At 55.4% G+C, this 17,542-nt stretch overlaps 2 protein-coding genes across 4 annotated transcripts in view; one reads left to right on the forward strand and one right to left on the reverse strand.

Moving 5' to 3' along the window:
- plcg1 (phospholipase C, gamma 1) overlaps positions 1-6,965 on the forward strand; it is a 17,988-nt gene extending 11,023 nt beyond the window's left edge. Inside the window, exons 19-33 of the mRNA XM_078081889.1 lie at positions 73-192; positions 669-849; positions 949-1,026; positions 1,101-1,204; positions 1,305-1,398; positions 1,565-1,634; positions 2,478-2,644; positions 2,759-2,855; positions 3,504-3,728; positions 3,818-3,966; positions 4,673-4,787; positions 4,915-5,076; positions 5,159-5,247; positions 5,526-5,800; positions 5,880-6,965. Of these exons, the coding sequence (XP_077938015.1) occupies positions 73-192; positions 669-849; positions 949-1,026; positions 1,101-1,204; positions 1,305-1,398; positions 1,565-1,634; positions 2,478-2,644; positions 2,759-2,855; positions 3,504-3,728; positions 3,818-3,966; positions 4,673-4,787; positions 4,915-5,076; positions 5,159-5,247; positions 5,526-5,800; positions 5,880-5,922 (1,969 nt within the window). The 3' untranslated portion in view covers positions 5,923-6,965. The remainder of the gene's footprint in view (positions 1-72; positions 193-668; positions 850-948; positions 1,027-1,100; positions 1,205-1,304; positions 1,399-1,564; positions 1,635-2,477; positions 2,645-2,758; positions 2,856-3,503; positions 3,729-3,817; positions 3,967-4,672; positions 4,788-4,914; positions 5,077-5,158; positions 5,248-5,525; positions 5,801-5,879) is intronic.
- Positions 6,966-7,061: 96 nt separating this feature from the next.
- On the reverse strand, positions 7,062-17,334 carry zhx3b (zinc fingers and homeoboxes 3b). 3 transcript variants are annotated; one of them, XM_078081896.1, is made up of 8 exons: positions 17,066-17,333; positions 11,720-12,605; positions 11,486-11,587; positions 10,013-11,401; positions 8,960-9,634; positions 8,452-8,652; positions 8,322-8,421; positions 7,062-7,821 (listed from the first exon to the last, which is right to left on the reverse strand). In XM_078081896.1, the coding sequence occupies exons 2-8, from the start codon at positions 12,428-12,430 to the stop codon at positions 7,811-7,813; spliced, it is 3,189 nt and encodes a 1,062-aa protein (XP_077938022.1). In that variant the 5' UTR covers positions 12,431-12,605; positions 17,066-17,333; the 3' UTR covers positions 7,062-7,810. The 3 variants fall into 3 exon arrangements, with proteins under 3 accessions (XP_077938022.1, XP_077938018.1, XP_077938019.1); XM_078081892.1 differs by having other exon boundaries at positions 8,322-8,652; positions 17,066-17,334; XM_078081893.1 differs by lacking the exon at positions 17,066-17,333 and adding an exon at positions 12,705-12,883 and having other exon boundaries at positions 8,322-8,652.
- Positions 17,335-17,542: the final 208 nt, after the last annotated feature.

The following is a 17,542-nucleotide window of genomic DNA, read 5'->3' on the forward strand; positions in this document are numbered from 1 at the left end:
CCGCAGAACCCGCAAATGACGCCTTGGAGGCCCTTTGTGGGTCCTGACCGTCTGTCTGTCCGTCCGCCCCAGGTGGTACCACGCCAACCTCTCCAGGAGCCACGCGGAGAACATGCTGATGAGGGTGCCTCGCGACGGGGCCTTCCTCGTGAGGAAGAGGGCGGAAGCAAATTCGTTTGCCATTTCCTTCAGGTACGTTCCCGGTGTTTCAGGGGATACGGGTTTCCATCCGTGAGTCCTGCAACGCAGCCCAGAGGCCGTTAGTTACTCTAATTAAAATAATGCTGTATTGAAGAAGACTTGATAGCGAATAAGTCCGGAGAGAAGCCGTCGATTTCTCCTGGACGTCTATGGGACCAGAGGAGTCGCCCCCTGCTGGTCACCAGCTTTAAGACGTTTCAGGACACACGGTTTTTCCCGTCAGGTATTTTCAGCGTGTTGAAAATGATCTTGCGTTGACATCTTAACAACATTGCTTGTATTGCATTGCGATATCAGCAGAACCACAAACAAACCTTTTCATCCGTCACCTCTACGTTTTGAATCTGACATATTTACACGACAGCGTTTCATTCACTTTTCCTCCCCGTCTGAAGCGAATGGAAGCGACCGCCTGCGGTAAACTGTGCTGAGTGCGTAGATGCTGATGCGTGTGGTCCGTCCGGCAGGGCGGAGGGGAAGATAAAGCACTGCCGGGTGCAGCAGGAGGGGCAGAACGTGGTGCTGGGCACCTCGGAGTTCGACAGCCTGGTGGACCTCATCAGCTACTACGAGAAGCACCCGCTGTACCGCAAGATGAAGCTGCGCTATCCCATCAACGAGGACACGCTGGAGAAGATCGGCACGGCGGTGAGCGCCCCGCCGGGGGGGGAGACGGCCCGCGGCTTTTTGCCCGTGGAATGAAGACGGGGGGCCCCGCTGACTGGTGTGAGTCTTGTCGTCCAACAGGAGCCGGACTACGGGTCGCTGTACGAGGGCCGGAATCCAGGCTTCTACGTGGAGGCCAACCAGATGCCCACGTTTAAGGTGAGGCGTGTGCGTGTGCTCGCGTGTGCTCGCGTGTGCTCGCGTGTGCGTAACCTTCCGTCTGGTCCTTGCAGTGCACAGTGAGAGCCATGTACGAGTACAAGGCCCAGAGAGACGACGAGCTGTCCTTCATCAAGAACGCCGTCATCTCCAACGTGGACAAACAGGAAGGAGGATGGTGAGGAGCCGCCTGACTCGAGCTCCACGCGACGGGACATGATGTCGGGGCCTCAAATGCCCACGTGAGGCGTGTAAATGACTGCGTGTTGCCCCCCCAGGTGGAAGGGGGACTGCGGAGGGAAGAAGCAGCTGTGGTTTCCTGCGAACTACGTGGAGGAGATCAGTCCCTCGTTGGCGGAGCCCGACAGAGCGGTGAGCATCGAACCCGGAGCGCATCTGCAAGCTAAATGAAAAACGCGCCTGCACGCTTCCCCCCCCCGCCGCAGGAAGCCCGGGTCCCGCCCCCTCGGCTGTCAGTCGTCCGCTGGTGGGAGGTGCTTAACCGCCTGTCCTAATCCTCCTGGTGTCTGTGTCACAGGAGATGACAGAGAACAGCCCGCTGGGGGATCTGCTGAGAGGAAGCGTGGACGTGTCTTCCTGTCAGATCGGTGAGAGACCCCCCCCCCACTTCCTGTTCCACCCTCCTCTCACGCGCTCCATCCGTCCCTGCCTGGTTCTTGATCTACGCGGTCATCAGTCCATTATCATCCTCTTCTATTATTCATTTGGTTTTGACCTGTCACTCAATACGCAGCCATTAGTGACTTGAGGCTTCCGCCATCCTCAGTGCAAACCTGAGTCTCTCTCTCTCCTTCGCGTGGCTCTGTGGCGCCCCCTGGTGGTCGGAGGATGAGCTTCCCGCACACAATCACCCATGACGTTATTATTCTTTTGTACCTTTCTATCTCCAGGGCTGTTGTGGCTCTGGAATTTAGGAATTAGCGTTTAGGGACTTCAAAGTTCCCTTCGCCTTGTGTTCTTCTGTTAACACCTCATAATCCACCTCCTTCACATATACACATAATTTAATTTAATAAACCACAAACTACAAGCACATATATTCTCTGTCATTGATTGTATATGACTTTAATTGGATAATGCAATATAGCTTTAAAATTCATCGTTGACCCACCTCTAATTTTACCACTGCAGCACTGATTATGTCCCAATATATCGTCTATGTCACAAACAAAATGACTTGAAACGTCTTTAACCGTTTTAAGTTCTAATCATATTGCAACTGACGAAGATGTTTTAGGTTCATGACGAATTCTTTATAAGAAATAAAAAATGAGTTTACCAATAAAAACACTGCAGCAAAACCCCAAATCCATGAGTGAGACTCATTCCCTCCCCTTTCTTTATTACATGAATCATTTGAATACTGTAGGAAGCAGGTTCGTTCTCCCCATTTCCGCCTTTTCCAACCGCCGCGTTTGTCCCGTGTTCAGTCGAGCGTCCCGGTGGGAAAGACAACCGGCACTTCGTCTTCTCCCTGGTCGCCAACGCCTCCATGCGGACGCCGGGCCCGGTGCTGGAGGTCGCCGCCAACACCCAGGAGGAGCTCAACGATTGGGTGGACAAGATCCGCAACGTCACGATGACCTCCGAGGCCAAGGTGGGTGGCAGCGACGCCGTCCCCGTGCTGTGTGACCCCCATGTTGCTCGCCGGTATTACGTGTGCAGCGGTTGTGTTTTTTCCTTTTATAAATCTGCGTCCTTCTGTCCACAGCTGGAAGAAGGGAAGATGATGGAGAGGAGGAAGAAGATCGCACTGGAATTGTCTGACTTGGTCATCTACTGCAGGCCGGTGCCGTTTGATGAAGACAGTAAGGACTAAATGCCCGAAATACTATAAGTGTTATTATATACTGTATATGTTATTATATTACACGTCATTTAGCTGACTTTTATCCAAAGCGACTTACAGGAAGTGCATTTTTAACCATAAGGATACAAAATAAAATTCACACACACAACAAGATGTTGAATAATAACCAAAAATAAGATACAATACACTGAAAATGACTGTATTTCTAACTTCTAACTGTGTACAGTATATAGAGATGCGATCCCTGGTGGAGAAACATTATATACATGTGTGTTGGCAACGGATCAGAATTCATCTCTAATATCTATTTTACATTCAAAACATCTGAAATCATTCAAGTTTATCGCCGCAACCACATTTTACAGAAAATATGAACACATCGCGTAAACGTCATAACGTGTCCTCTTCACTGAGCAGAGCCTGAACGCATCATAACGTAACCGGCGTGAACAGACCGTAAAGCCCTCTGAGGCAGATGTGTGATGTTGGGCTGTACAAAATAAAATGAATTTAATTAAACGCAACCTCGGCTGCCGCTGCCGGTCTGCTGGCTCCGCCCCCTGTCGCCAATGTCACATGATCAGAGTTCAGGGGAGAACGTCGACGGCCGCTGATTCTCGTGTGGTGGTTAACGCTCCTCCTGCAGAGATCGGCACCGAGCGCGCCTGCTTCCGGGACATGTCCTCCTTCCCCGAGACCAAGGCGGAGAAGTACGTCAACAAGACCAAGGGGAAGAGGTTCCTGCAGTACAACCGGCTGCAGCTGTCCAGGATCTACCCGAGGGGCCAGCGGCTGGACTCCTCCAACTACGACCCGCTGCCCATGTGGCTCTGTGGCTCCCAGCTGGTGGCGCTCAACTTCCAGACCGCAGGTGCCTCCCGTTTTAAAGGACACCACAGAGTGGGCCTTATCCTCCTTTTGCTAACCCCCGTCCCCTCCCCTCCTCCCCCCGACGTGCAGACAAGCCCATGCAGATGAACCAGGCTCTGTTCATGCTGAACGGGCGCAGCGGCTACGTCCTCCAGCCGCCCATCATGAGGGACGACAGCTTCGACCCTTTCGACAGACACACGCTGCGAGGCCTCGAGCAGGTCACGCTGGAGATCGAGGTGGGGCCCGAGAGGAGGAGGAGGTTTGGGTGTTTAGTAGGTGAAGGAACCCTCTGAGAGGGCTCATGTCAGCTCAAGACTTAGAAACACTTGTACTGCCTTTATAACCAGTAGGCTGGACTATTGTAATGGTCTCCTTGCAGGTCTTCCAAAAAAAACTGTCAGGCAGCTCCAGCTTGTTCAGAACGCTGCTGCTAGAGTTCTAACAAAGATCAAAAAATGTGAGCACATTACACCAATTCTTAAATCCTTACATTGGCTCCCAGTATGTCAGAGAATTCATTTCAAAATCCTACTGCTCACATATAAATCACTACATGGTTTATGGCCAAAGTATATCACTGATATGCTTCCACTACATAAGCCTTCAAGATCACTAAGATCTTCTGACACCATCTGTTAGTGATTCCCAGAGTAAATACAAATCATGGGAAAGCATCATTTAGTTACTACGCAACAAACAGCTGGAATAAACTTCCTGAGGATTTAAGACTTAAACTCTGACACGTTTAAAACAAGACTGAAAACTTTTATGTTCAGCTTCGCCTTCTGCTAAACTTGACTTACATTGCACTTTTAACCTCTGCCTTTAATTAAACAATTTAAATAAGATTTTAATTTATAATTTTATTTGCGTTTGCCTTGTGTATGAGAAGCGCCATACAGATAAACTTGCCTTGTCTAAGCTCCTCCCTGTCCTCTGAAGGTCCTGGGCGCCCGGCACCTCCCCAAACACGGGCGCGGCATCGTGTGTCCTCTGATCGAGATCGAGGTGTGCGGGGCGGACTACGACAGCGCCAAGCTGAAGACCGACTCCGAAGGTAACGCAGAAATACGCCGCGTTCAGCGATCCCAGCGCTTTGGTCACCGACTCGTTTATCTTCCTAAACCCCGTTTGTCCGTTCTTTGCCCTCCCCCCCTCCCCCGCTCCTCCTCTCCCCCCTCCAGCCGATAACGGGCTGAACCCCACGTGGCCCAGGAAGCCGTTCCAGTTCACCGTGTTCAACCGCGCCTTCGCCTACCTGCGCTTCGTGGTCTACGAGATCGATATGTTCAACGACCAGAACTTCCTGGCTCAGGCCACCTTCCCCATCCACAGCCTGAAGACCGGTAGGCCACGGGACGAGCCGTCTCCCAGGGGACGTCTCTGTGCGACGGCGTGTGCGTGACCATTGTCTCCGTGTGTCCCCAGGTTACCGGTCGGTTCCCCTGAAGAACAGCTACAACGAGGATCTGGAGTTGGCGTCTCTGCTGGTCCACATGGACATCATCAGTGGCAGGGTGAGTGATTTTAACACGACCCCCCCCCCCCATATTCCATTTAATCAGCGGTTTTAGAGGAGTTTGTCCGTCCTCATGCTAAGCTAACCGGCTGTATTGCTTTCACACGACGTTAAGCTGCTAATTCCCAATAAGCCTGTGTGACGTTAGAAGAGACCCAGCGGGGGAATAACCGAGAACGCTTTCTCTTTAAATATGCAAATGAGCCTCTACCTTATGAAACACGTGGTCATCTTCCCACGTGGTGGTCTGCGCCTCTCCCCCCCCTCCCCCCTCAGGATGAAAACGGAGAGGTCCTGAGCCCGTTCCTCCCGGCGGGGGCCTCGCCGGTGTCGGCCTCGGCCCAAGCGGGCCGGGAGCGCTCGGGGGACTCCAGCTCGGTGTCCTCGGCCTCCTCGGCCGTGTCCCCGGTGTCCCAGGCGCCGGCCCAGGCCGCGGCCTTCGGGGGCCGAGAGGGCTCCTTAGAGTCCCGTTACCAGTCCCCTTTGGAGGACTTTAGGGTGTCCCAGGAGCCCCTGTTGGACCACTTGGACCCGCAGAACAGACAGACCAGGTACGGGAGGTGGGGGGGGGTGTGATTTATCCTCCGTTAGTTGCGGTGGAAGACGTTCTTGTCTTTGTCTTCCCCTCAGGATGCTGCGGAGGACCAGAGTGGGCGGAGAGAACCATTTCTAAGTCCGAGCCAATCAGGACGCTTTACCTTATCCCCCCCCCGCCGCCCTGTACTGATGATGTCACTGCCTGCTGTGAACACTTGTTTCCATGGAAACGACCACCACCGCTTTTGGCCTACATTTCAGGCAGCTCTCTCTCCCCCTCCGTTCTACAATCCCCCCCCCCCGGCCCCCCGGCCTCGTTCAGGGCGACCTGCTCGGGTGTTCTCTGCTTGGTTTGGGAGTCAAAGGGGATGTAAAGGTATCGTCCCCCCCCCCCCCGCTCTTCTCTACTAGGCGTATATGAATATATGTATTTATTCCAGCAGCAGCTGACCTGCTCTCAAAGAGCGACCGTCTCCATGTTTTTAATTATTTAAACATTCACAATGTGACTTCCTTTTCTTTTATGTGTTGAACCCGGAGGGCTTTTTTAACGTCTCTCTGATCGTCAACTCGCATCTCGAACCTGGAGGAGCGCTTGATTTTCATCTCGCAGTTGTGAGGCAGCGAGAGGGCGTCACCTGTTAATACACGCACACATATATATACATACACACACACACACACACTCGTGCGCGCGCTTTTTGTTTTTTAATTGCTGACTTACATTCTAAATGACTGCACATCATTCCAGTGTCCTATACAGATGTTTTATGAGACACTTATGAGAAGAGGAAACGTTCACTGTAATCATGTAAATTAAGATTGTAACACGACTGCGTGGAGACGCCTCACGTCTTTGTTCTTCTTGTTGGGGGGCGGCTCAGTGCCCCCCCCTCTCCTCCCCCCCAAACCAACATTTGTCAAAGCCCTGAAATGTGCAGGTGTGCTCAGATTGAGACGTGGGACCTCAGGGGGTAAAAGCGTATCAGCCCCCCCTTGGTATTAGTCCTGCATCTCTTTGCCCCCCAGGAAGCAACGTTGGTGTCTTTTAGCTTTCTTCTTTTTCTCATTTACAATCTGTAATGTGCCTAAAACTACGGAGAGGAAAAGTTAATTCTCATTTCTGCATTTCATATGAAACGTATTCAAGCCGGTCAGTAAATAAAATACTTAATACTTGTTGCTTCTGTCTGTTGTTCTTTCAAGTTTTCAAACTGCACTCATTTAGTTCCTTTCTGGAGTTTCTGTGCCGTCCCACCGTGAGGAAGAAGACAGTTTGTTACATTCGGTTTTATTCTGCAAATATCATCGGTAAAAATGATACACGGAGTCTAAACGTGGAACCCTAGAGAAAGTTTCAGTTCTACAGTCAAAAGTATTTCATATGAAAGTTCCATCAAACAAACTGCTGCTACGACACAAACCACGTTCCATGTACTCTACTTGTCCTCCCGCCCCACAGGGTGCACGCCCTCTTTGGATGACAGAAATCCAGATGTTTTACCCCCCCCCCACAGAAAAAAAATGGAAAATTAAAGTTCTCATTTAACCAAAATATGTACAGATAGGAAATGCAAAGTGAGTAGAAAGACGATCGGCCGAGCTCGTTCTGAGCTGCAGGCAAAGTGTTTGAGTGCACGCTGGTGGGGGGGGGGGGGGGGGGGGGCACAATGTTCCTTTTGCTTTAAGGCAAGCCCCCACCCCCACCCCCCTGGAGACAAAGGGCCGAGCAGTTCCTCCGTACCCCAAAAACCCTGCCGCCGACCCCCCCCCCCCCCCCCCCCCGTCACAGCCGGCAGGCGGAACAAACGCGCCACTTCTGAGGGGAAGGACAGCCTGCGCGGGGGGGGGGGGTCGTCGCTGTAGTGTCCATCTCACATAGCGGGGGAGGTCATGCCAACCTCTAGGGGGAGGGGATGGGAGGGATGGGTGAGGGTGTCCAGGGATCCTTTTACAAGCACATCTGCCGTCTTTTCCTCCGTCCTCGTCCCCCCCCCCCCTCACCATCATCAACGGAGGCCTCTTCATTCGCTTCCTGCAGTAAACAAAACAAAAACGTATTAATAAAACGTCACCTTGACAACAAGTATGAATCTTTACTGGCGGTGGATCCGTTTCTTTTAATGAAGTTTAATCCAGGATTAAAAACAAAGACCAGCGGTCGGACGATCCTTCAATTCTGATTATTAGTGACAAGCGCAGCTCAACATCCCATTTTAGGAATGGAAAAAAAAAGTCTTAAATGAGCAAAGGATCATGGTAACTAGAAGTCAAACATCTCATTGGTGCTTTAACGGAAATAGTAACACAATCACGAAATTCATATGGAGGTCAAATATTGTGATTTCAGCAGAACTTAAACACGACTTTCTTGACCTTGTTAAAGAAAGAAATGTACTGCATTGCTATTTAGTACTTAAATAATAAACTGTTCTTCAGCGATTTTAACATTTAACAGACCGAGGAGATGATTGTTCAATGTGTTCAGAGCTGCTTGGTCTCATTACTAAGAGGACACGAAGACGTGAAGACTACCTTCAGTGGGATTCACAGTCTTCTCAGGGTTTGCCTCCTCAGCTTTTGTTGCTGCGCCGTCCACCTTCTCCTCCACCACCTTCTTCTCCACCACCACCACCTTCTTCTCATCCTCCTTCTCCACCACCACCACCTTCTTCTCCTCATCCTTCTTCTCCACCACGACCTTCTTCTCATCCTCCTTCTTCTCCACCACCACCACCACCTTCTTCTCCTCCTCATCCGCCACCACCTTCTTCTCCTCCGCCCCTCCCGCCGGCCCCGGTTGGGTGGAGAACCAGTGTCTCACCAGGTCGGCCGTGAGGCCGCAGCTCTGAGCCAGATCCTGCAGCTGAGCACAAAGAACACGAAGAATGAATAAAAACAAGTCGCACCGAACTGTTTATTCAATAGGAATAAAACTAAAAAGAACCCAAAATTGATAAATTATTATAAACTATTTTGTAGAAAAAATATTTTCTGAGTAGCATAAAACAACTACAGTGATTTCTGATCAGTTATATAGTTCATAGCTACACAGCGATATCTCGTGTAACTCACGAGCATCTCTGACAGGGCTTCTGGTTTCCGTGGCGACTCGTGGACGAGAGTGAAATACATAAAGAGCACATTTAACGTAACTGACACCACGTCGGTACCTGCGACTCCTCCGCCCTGCCGTGGGCGTCGTAGTGGGCCCGGAGGACCCCCACGTCTCCCTTCCGCAGGTCCTCCTCCAGGGCCGCGGTCTGGAACGCCTCCAGCCACTTCAGCTGCCCGTTCTTCTGCACGTAGCGGCAGTCCCCGAACCAGCGCACCACCTCGGGCCGGGCCAGCCCGGTGGCCTGCAGCATGTCGTCGTACTGGGCGGCGCTGGGCCACTGCGTGCGGGCGTAGACCAGTTTGAGCGTCTGCAGCTGCTCCGCCGTCTTCTTGCCCCGGATGGCGGCGGGTTTCGGGGACTGGGCCGGCCTGGGCGTCAGGGCGGAGGGGTGTGGGGGCCTCGGGGAGGGGGCGGGCGTGGCTTCCGGCGCGTCGCCCTCCGCCTTCCCGTTGGCCTCCGTCACCTTGAGCATCTTCAGGTTGATCTTTATGGGGTTGACTTTGAGCTCCCCTGAGCCGTCCTCCTTGTGTCTCTCCTCGCCATCGGCCTCCTCCCCCTCCATCACCCGCTGCGCCGCCTCCTTCTTTTTCTCCGCCGCCTCCCTCTTCCTGCGGTCGGAGAACCAGCCGTGGATCTCCCTCCTGGTCATCTTGGTCTCGGACCGCAAGCGGTCCACTTCCTCCCCCGGGGGGTCCGGGTCCTGGACGAAACTGGCCTCCAGGGCCTTGAGCTGGACGGCACACAAACAAACATCAAGAACTATTAAGATTTTAACTCAATACCACATCGTCTCACTCCTTCTCGATGAGCGCTGAACTCGATGAATCTTTTAGGTTATTTATCATTATTAAAGACAGGCGGCAAAAACAATTTTCCCATTTAAAAAGCCTTTTGAGGATGAACATTAAACCGTCCATTGATACCGATGACATCATACAGCCGTTGTTGATGCTAGCAGCGGCTAACGTAGCCTCATTTTCCCACTTAATATTATAACTAATATTCGTGTAATTTAAGTGTATTACTATTAAAGCTCTCTGGAACTTTACGTACTTCACGCTCGCACAACGTTTGCCTCCTCGTGGTCACATGACCCTCAGCGGCTCACCTGATGCGGTTCCCTCTCCTTGTAGCGGATGGCTGTGAAGTCCGGGGAAGGAGGTCGTGGGTGTCGTCGGGACGGCGTGGTGGGAGAGGTGGGGGTCTGCGATGGCGTCGGGCTCAGCGGCGCCGAGCCGCCGCCGCCCTCCGACAGGTCGAGGGGGTTCGAGCTTCCGTCGGTGCAGCCGCCCGCCGCGCTCGGCCCGCCGCCGCCACCACCCCCAGACCTCCCCGGCCCGCCCGTGCCGGAGCGCACGCCTTTCAGGTTGCGGAAGTGGTAGCGCCGGTCGCTGAACCACTTGCGCACCTCCCGCACCGTGAGCGCCGTGGTGGCGATGAGGCGGTCCACCTCCTCCTGGTCGGGGAACTGGCTCCGGAGGAAGCTGTCCTTCAGCGCGCTCAGCTGCTCCTGGGACTTCTTGCCTTTGTAGAAGCTCGGGTCCAGGAAGGCGTTGACGGGCGTGCCGCCCCGGTGCTCCGAGGGGGAAGAGGGAGAAGACTTGGAGGCGGGGGAGGACGCCGCCTCCGTCCTGGCGGCGGGGGAGTCTCCGGCGTCAGAGTCGAAGTCGTCTTTCCTCGCCTCCTCCTCTTCCTCGTCCCGTCTTTCTCCTCTGCCCTCGCCGCCGGACTGGTTGGCATCGCCGTCGCTCCTGCTGTGGCTGCCGTTGGCGCCGGCGTGTTTACCGTTGCCGACCATGGCGCGGGGCGTATTGGCGCTCCCCAGGCTGAGGTTGATGACGCCGGCCGGGCTGCTTGTAATAATGGAGCCGTCTCTCCCGCTCCGGCTCGCGCCGCCGCTGCTGCTGCCGACCATGTGACTCGCGGTGCCGCCGCCGCCGCCCGCCGTGCCCACCACCACGGCGACGCCTTTGTCTGCCAGCGGTGCCGCGGCCGGGCGGGCCTGCATGGTGGGGCGGGCCGCCGCCTGGGGCTTTGGAGTGACAGCCAGGGCCAGCGGAGCGCTGCTGACCTGGATCCCGTTGGCCATCATGGGCTGCGTGACTATGACCCCTCCCTGACTGACCAGGGAGCCCTGCAGAAGGTGAGGGATCCCGGCGGCCCCCAGCGACGCCGGGAGCACTGTGATGGTGTGCTGGGCGGGGCCGTGGTGACCCTGGGCGTGACCCTGCGAGCCGGAGGGCCCGGTCTGGATGATGGTGTTGAACATCTTCCTCCTGGCCTCCTCGATCTCCTCCGGAGACCAGCTGATGCCTTGCTTGAGCCTCTGGGCGGTGAACCAGATCTTGATCTGCTCCTCTGGGAACTTGGTGACCACCGTCAGGTAGCAGAGCTCTGCCTTCGTCGGGTACGGGAACTTACTGAAGGAGGTCTTGAGGAAGGAGGAGGAGTCCATGGAGGCACTGTAGGTCGGGATGCTGCTCAGAGGAATCATCACCTGGGAGCCGAGGGGAGGAGATCGTTACTTTAGTCCATATTTGATTGAAGACAAAACGACACAAAAATGAATCAAATCAACGACCTTGGGGAGATTCTTGGAGGTGGAGTGCGAGGCGGAAGAGATGTTTGAGGCCGTGGTCGGTGTGGATTGATGATGGCTCCTGTTTTGAACCACCGAGACCACCTGCAACAAACAGATCCACGGAATCCTGAATACACATTTGGTGCCGTTCTCTTCCTCTGGACACATTTCTTAGTTTCTATGAACTACCTATTTTTGGAGCTGGAGTGGAGAAGGAACCCCACGTCCACCTACCTGTGTGATGGGCGTCTTGAGCAGGGGCAGCGCCCCGGAGCCGTTGACTATCTGGATCGCCGATGGCAGCGAGACTTTGGTCGTTCCGTTGTGGACGATCGTGGGGACGTGGGAGGCCGCCGCCGCCTCTTTCCTCTCCTGCTCGCTGGCAGCCGGCTCGTCGGACAGCGGGTGCGACACCACTATCCGCTTGGACTCCGCCTTGCCCTTCATCATCCTCATGATGGGGGTTTTGGTGATGGAGATCTCGCCGTCTACGCCCGCCTCCGCCTCCGGCAGCAGACTCTGCTCCACCACCGCCCTGCGGTCCCTCCTCCGCAGGTGCAGGGAGGTGTTCAGCGTGCTGGGGTGAACCCGGGCGTTGTGCAGCGCCAGACCCTCGAACTTGGGTGCGGAAAAGCCGCAGTTCCGGCACAAGAAGCCGGGGTCCGCGCGGAAGTCCGGGTGCCCCGAGTACACGTGGTCCAGGAACAAGTTAAGGTCGGGGGTCTCAAAGTCACAGGGCTTGCAAGTGTAAGTGCCGGCGCCGTCTTTGGCGGCGTCCCCCGCCTCCGGCTTGGAGGGCTCTCCCGCGTCCGGCGGGCTCCGCCTGCCCGCCCCAGAGATCCTAGACTGACGGGGGAGACCCGAGTCCCGCTCGGCCTCCTGCGCCGGCCGCACCACCTTACTTGGGATCATGCAAGGAGTCGTGGACTTCCTCTTGCTGGCCATGGTGGGGTGTGTGTGTGTGAGGGGGGGGGGGTTGGTCGAATGGCTGAGAACGAGGTGGGGGTGGGGATGAGGGTCGTTTCTGGTCCACTAGAGACCAGACGTCGGGGGAGGAGGGCGGGACATGTCCGAGGCTCCACTTGCAGTTCTCGATGCGATCCTCAAAAAATGGGAGAACCTGGAAACGAGAAAGAGAACAAGATGTTTTTAGTTCAAGCACAAACGAGGGAGGACGAGGGAGGACGAGGAGGCGAGAACGAGGGCGGCGAGATCTTACGGCGGCTCAGCTGCAGGAGCGCCAGCGGCTCGGCTAGCGATAACACCTGGTGGGAAGATGCAGGTGAAGCTTTTAATCTGGAGGGAATCAAGGGGTCTCCTTTATGAGGCGCATTCAGACCAGCTCAGTCTGCCTCCTCACTGAGGGCTTTTTGGGAGAGCTCCTGTCCTGCCCCCGCCTCTCCCCTCCCCCACACAACTCTGCCTCACTTCCCCTGGTTCAGACACACCCCCACAGGGAGAGAGAGAGAGAGAGAGAGAGAGGGAGAGACTCTTATTTTCTCTCTCTTAGTTTTATAAATCCAGTGCCTCCGTAGCTTCGTCTTCACACCTTTGTGAAGACGAAGGACATGAATGATCCGTTGGTCGCTTTAGACCTGCATGAGAATGAGAGTCCTACAGCTCTCACCCCCCCCCCCCGCTTTCTTTTGTGTCCACTCAAAATGGCGAAGCTTCCTGTGGAGGAGTCTCTCTCCTCCCCCCCCCCCCCCCTCTCTGATGGGGAGGTGATGATGCAGCATTGGACGACCGCTCCGGGGCAATTATCTCACCGATCACCCGGCACGACACCCTGCACACAGAGCGCAGAGCGACGAGGCCAAAAGAAGTTCAACAGACCCAATGCGGCTCTTCTGGCCCAACTGAAAGCATCTCCCCCGTTGGTGCACAATCAGAGCCGTGCAGAGCGAGCGTTTTACTGGCCTCCATGTTCACCTGCGAGCTCTAACAACAGCGGGCTGTTGGCTTTTGTCACGTTAGTAATGGTCATTTGGGGGCGTGGCTTCAGGGCGGGGCCTCAAGGTGTTGACTGCTTGGAGCCGTAGAAGAGTTGGGCTTTCATTTCTGACAAGAGATATTCGCACCCGACACTAACAAAGTACACGTTAAAGAAAAGGCTCAGTCGAGGTCTTTGACAGGTCCTCCACCTCGCTTTGGTTGGACCTCCCTCTATTCGTTTATCTTGCTGGTTCCTCACGGTTCCTCCAGCTTCAAAATGTTCCCTTTCTCCTGACGCTCTTGCGGCATCAGACGGACGCCCTTATAGACGTCTCCGTCCTTCTTTACTGGATCAAAACCAGCAGGAAAACCAGCCGAGGATCCTTCATCGAGCTCGTGAGGTCACCGTTCTGCTTTGGATCCGAGTGTGAGGGGTTAACAGGCTACTGTGGAGGGAACGTGATGCCCATGCCACCCCCCCCGCTTCAGCTCAGGCTGTTGCGCCCCCCACCCCCTCCTCCTACGCTGCTGCCATTCAGTTCTGCATCGGGGGGCACCGCTCTGCCAAGGCAGGCCGGTCACATGACTCGACACAAAGGCTTACGGGTGGCTCGGCTCAGCCATCCGTCACATGGTCCTGTGGGGTGGGCGAGGGAGGGGGCAGGGGTGGGGGCGGCTGAGAGCAAACGGAGTATGGTGGGGGATGGGCAGCCCAGTGGGGGGTGGGGGGAGGAGGGGGTGTGGTGGAGGAATCACTGAGGTGTTTCAGTCAGGAATTTTTTTCCTCCCCGATATCCCCCCCCCCTCCCTCCCTCCCCCTCCCCCTATTACCACCCCACCCTACCAACCCCCGCTCTTCAATACCCCCCTCTTGCTCCCAACTACAATCAAACAGCCCCCCCCTCCCTCTTCGCTGCAAAGCCTGGAATGTTCCAACCCGAAGCTCTTCAGCCAGTGGACATAACCTGAAGTTCAGCGCCACACACACACACACACACACACACGCACACACACGCACACACACACACGCGCGCGCATCAACATCCAGTGTTGTTATGGCGACAAAGTTCAAATTACTCACACACACACAAACACACACAGATAAACCCACGACCACAATGGTGTGAACACATCTGCAGATAGAAGTTGGGCCCTTAAACACACGCACACACACGCACACACACACACACACACACACACCTTGTGTTGAGTGGCGTTGGTCGACGGGGTTTGTCGTGTGTTGTTGTGGCGTTTGCATGTGTGCGTTTCCTGTGTGACTGAGTGTGCAGAGAAGGGAAGCGCGGCGTGCGGGGGAGGCTGGCTGCTGCATGCTCCTGTGTGTGTGCGTCTGTGTGTGTGTGTGTGTGTGTGTGTGCGAGAGAGTCAGATGACTCCTGGTGACACACAAGGATCTGTATTTATTTTTCATTTATCCTCCCGGTTTACATCTAGAAATATTCAAAAGGTCTCAGCGCAGCGTGACCCCCCCCCCCCGAGCTTTGTAGCGTAGCCGCATGCTAGCTCGACTGCTCCTCACCTACAGCCGAGAACACAGGTGTGATGTGAGCGTTACACTCCGGGGGCTGCTCCATTTTTTTATTCCTCCTCCCTCCTTCCAAGCGTCCCCCCCCAGCAAGTTTGTCCCGGGGAGACAGGACGGCAGCGCCACTCGTGTGTTACTGTCCCCATGGCAACCACTTCCTACCCCCCTCTCTCTCTCTCTCTCTCTCCCACAAGCTTCTCCAAAGCAAATGCACGTGGACACACACACACACACACACACACACACACACACACACACACACACACACACACACACACACTAGCGGGGGCCTTTTCTGAGAGGTATTGGAAGAGTTCCGGCCCTGCTCCGATTTCAGTGCCTCCTCGCGGTGTTGATGTCACCCCGGCTAAGGTGTGGCCCCGCCGAGGAACACCACAGGGCCTGAGCGCCCCCCCCCCCCTCCCCTCCCCTCCTCTCCCTCGCTTCCTGTCCGACCCCAGAGGGCCGGTCGGCCCCTCGCTCACTCCCGCGGCTTTTTGAGGGCGACGCAGGCCGCGGAAACATAAACAGCGCCTGGAAGAACCTTCCAGAGAGGGACGGGTGAGGGGGGTCGGGTTGGGGGGGGGGTCGGGGCACTTCAATGCCAAAGGCCTGATCGGCGAGTCCGCACCAAACCCCCCCTTCGACCATCTACGGCGCCTCAGCTCCTCTGAGCCAGAGGCAGAAATGCTCGTTCACTTCCGTCCTCGGCGGTTTCCTCCCACGTTGGAGCAGAGTTCCACTCCTCCAACAAACCGGCACGAGGCCCGCTGAGGAGACCTAGCTGCCCCCCCCCCCAACCCCCCCCCGGCTCCTCGGGGGTCATGGAGCACGGGGCGGCTGTGTGGGCTGCGGACGCCAGCTCTGCTCTGGCCGCTTGAAAAGAAAAAAAGGAAACACACAGCGGGTTGCCGGGAAGGCGAGGGAGGGAGAGCGAGGGAGGGGGGAGGCAGGGGGAGGGAGAGGGAGGAAAAATGGCGGAGCACCATGCTCGTGTGCTGTCCGACCTAAAATGGCTGACATCACGGGCACCCGCAGCAAGAGGAGGCTCCTGGATGACCCCCGGGGGCCCGGCGCCTGTGCGAGGGAGGGAGGGAGGGAAGGAGGGGGGCTCTTGAGGAGCATCCGACCTGCGATCTGGAAGTAGAGTCGTGATTACGCGGTCAGCGCCGGACGACGAGGCGCGGACCCGCCGGCGGGCCGGCGAGGCGTCCCCCCCCCCCCGAACGAACAAAGTGATTTCAGCTCGAGCTGCGAGACCTCCGACCAGCGAGGGCGAGAAGGAGACTAATAAGAGGAGGCTCGTGGTAAACAGGTCGGGGACGCCGCCGGCTGAGCGGAACCGGTGATTTAAGTTGTTTGTGACTGGAACTCACGTGGACACAAACTGTCTGCGTGGGAAAGCTGTGCTGTAATCCCCAAACACACACACACACACACACACACACACACACACACACACACTGACATGATGAATGACCAAGACAACAGCTCGCAGGTTGGAATAAAGAACCGAGAGCTTCAAAGTTCCTGTTGAAGGATTCAAAACTTGATTTTATAACAAAGTGAGCAAAATGTTTTCATTATTATTAATTATTGTATTTTATCAATAGAATAGAAAAATAATAAAAGGACACAGGAGTAGTAGTGAGGAACATGACCTTCTATGTGAAGGGTCATAAATAAAATATGTGAAACCCGATGTAGTAATAACACGCGCGACGCGCCGTCAAACATTTGTTAAAATGATGCGTGTTCATCTTCCGCTCAAGTTACGCACAGTTCCCCCCAACACGCGCGCGCACACACGCACACACACTTAATGCACTATCGGGTTTAATGGCGTTGTTATTAATTCGGACGGAGGAGAAGACGAGCCCCCCCCAAGACATTATTACATGGATATAAAAACACCCCCCCCCCCCCTCCTTGGCTGTCGCCATTTTAAGCAAAGCGACATGCAGCAAAGCGCAGCAGCAAGAAGCAGAAGAAGAAGAAGAAGCAGCAGCAGCAGGAGGAGAAGAAGAAGAAGAAGAAGAAGAAGCCATAGCGTAACTCCGTGAGGCGCGCGCGGAAAGGTGCGTCATAGAAATCTCGCTCACCTGTGATCCTCCGCCGGATACAAAAAGTTTACAATGACACGGGCTGCAGAGGAGGGGTTCTGAGGGGTCGAGGGGGGGGGGGGGGGCTTCACTGATGGGGACTTGTAGGTGTAAAAAAAAAAAAAAAAAAAAAAGCCCCCTCGGTCCGGCTGCGGGTGGACGTGACACTGGAGCCCCGCCGGGCCTCCTCCTCCTCCTCCTCCTCCTCCTCCCGCCCCCTGGATTCTCTCGTCTCCGCGCGCGTTTGTTTCTAGCGGCTCCCGCTGATTGAGGCCGGCGGCGGAGGGGAGGGAAGACGACGACGCACCGACGGGAAGCGACGGACACGTGACGCCGACGTCACCGGTGGTGGAGTTTGGCGTAAAAAAAAAGAGGGGAGCTCGAGGTGCTGCGACGAGGACCCGCCGGTAGATGAAGGAGGGAGGGGGGGGGGGGGGTCAGAACTTCGGGTCCCGGTTAAACGGGACGGGACTGTTG

Source organism: Gasterosteus aculeatus, chromosome 2 (genome assembly GCF_964276395.1).
Source record: "Gasterosteus aculeatus chromosome 2, fGasAcu3.hap1.1, whole genome shotgun sequence".
Taxonomy (NCBI): domain Eukaryota; kingdom Metazoa; phylum Chordata; class Actinopteri; order Perciformes; family Gasterosteidae; genus Gasterosteus; species Gasterosteus aculeatus.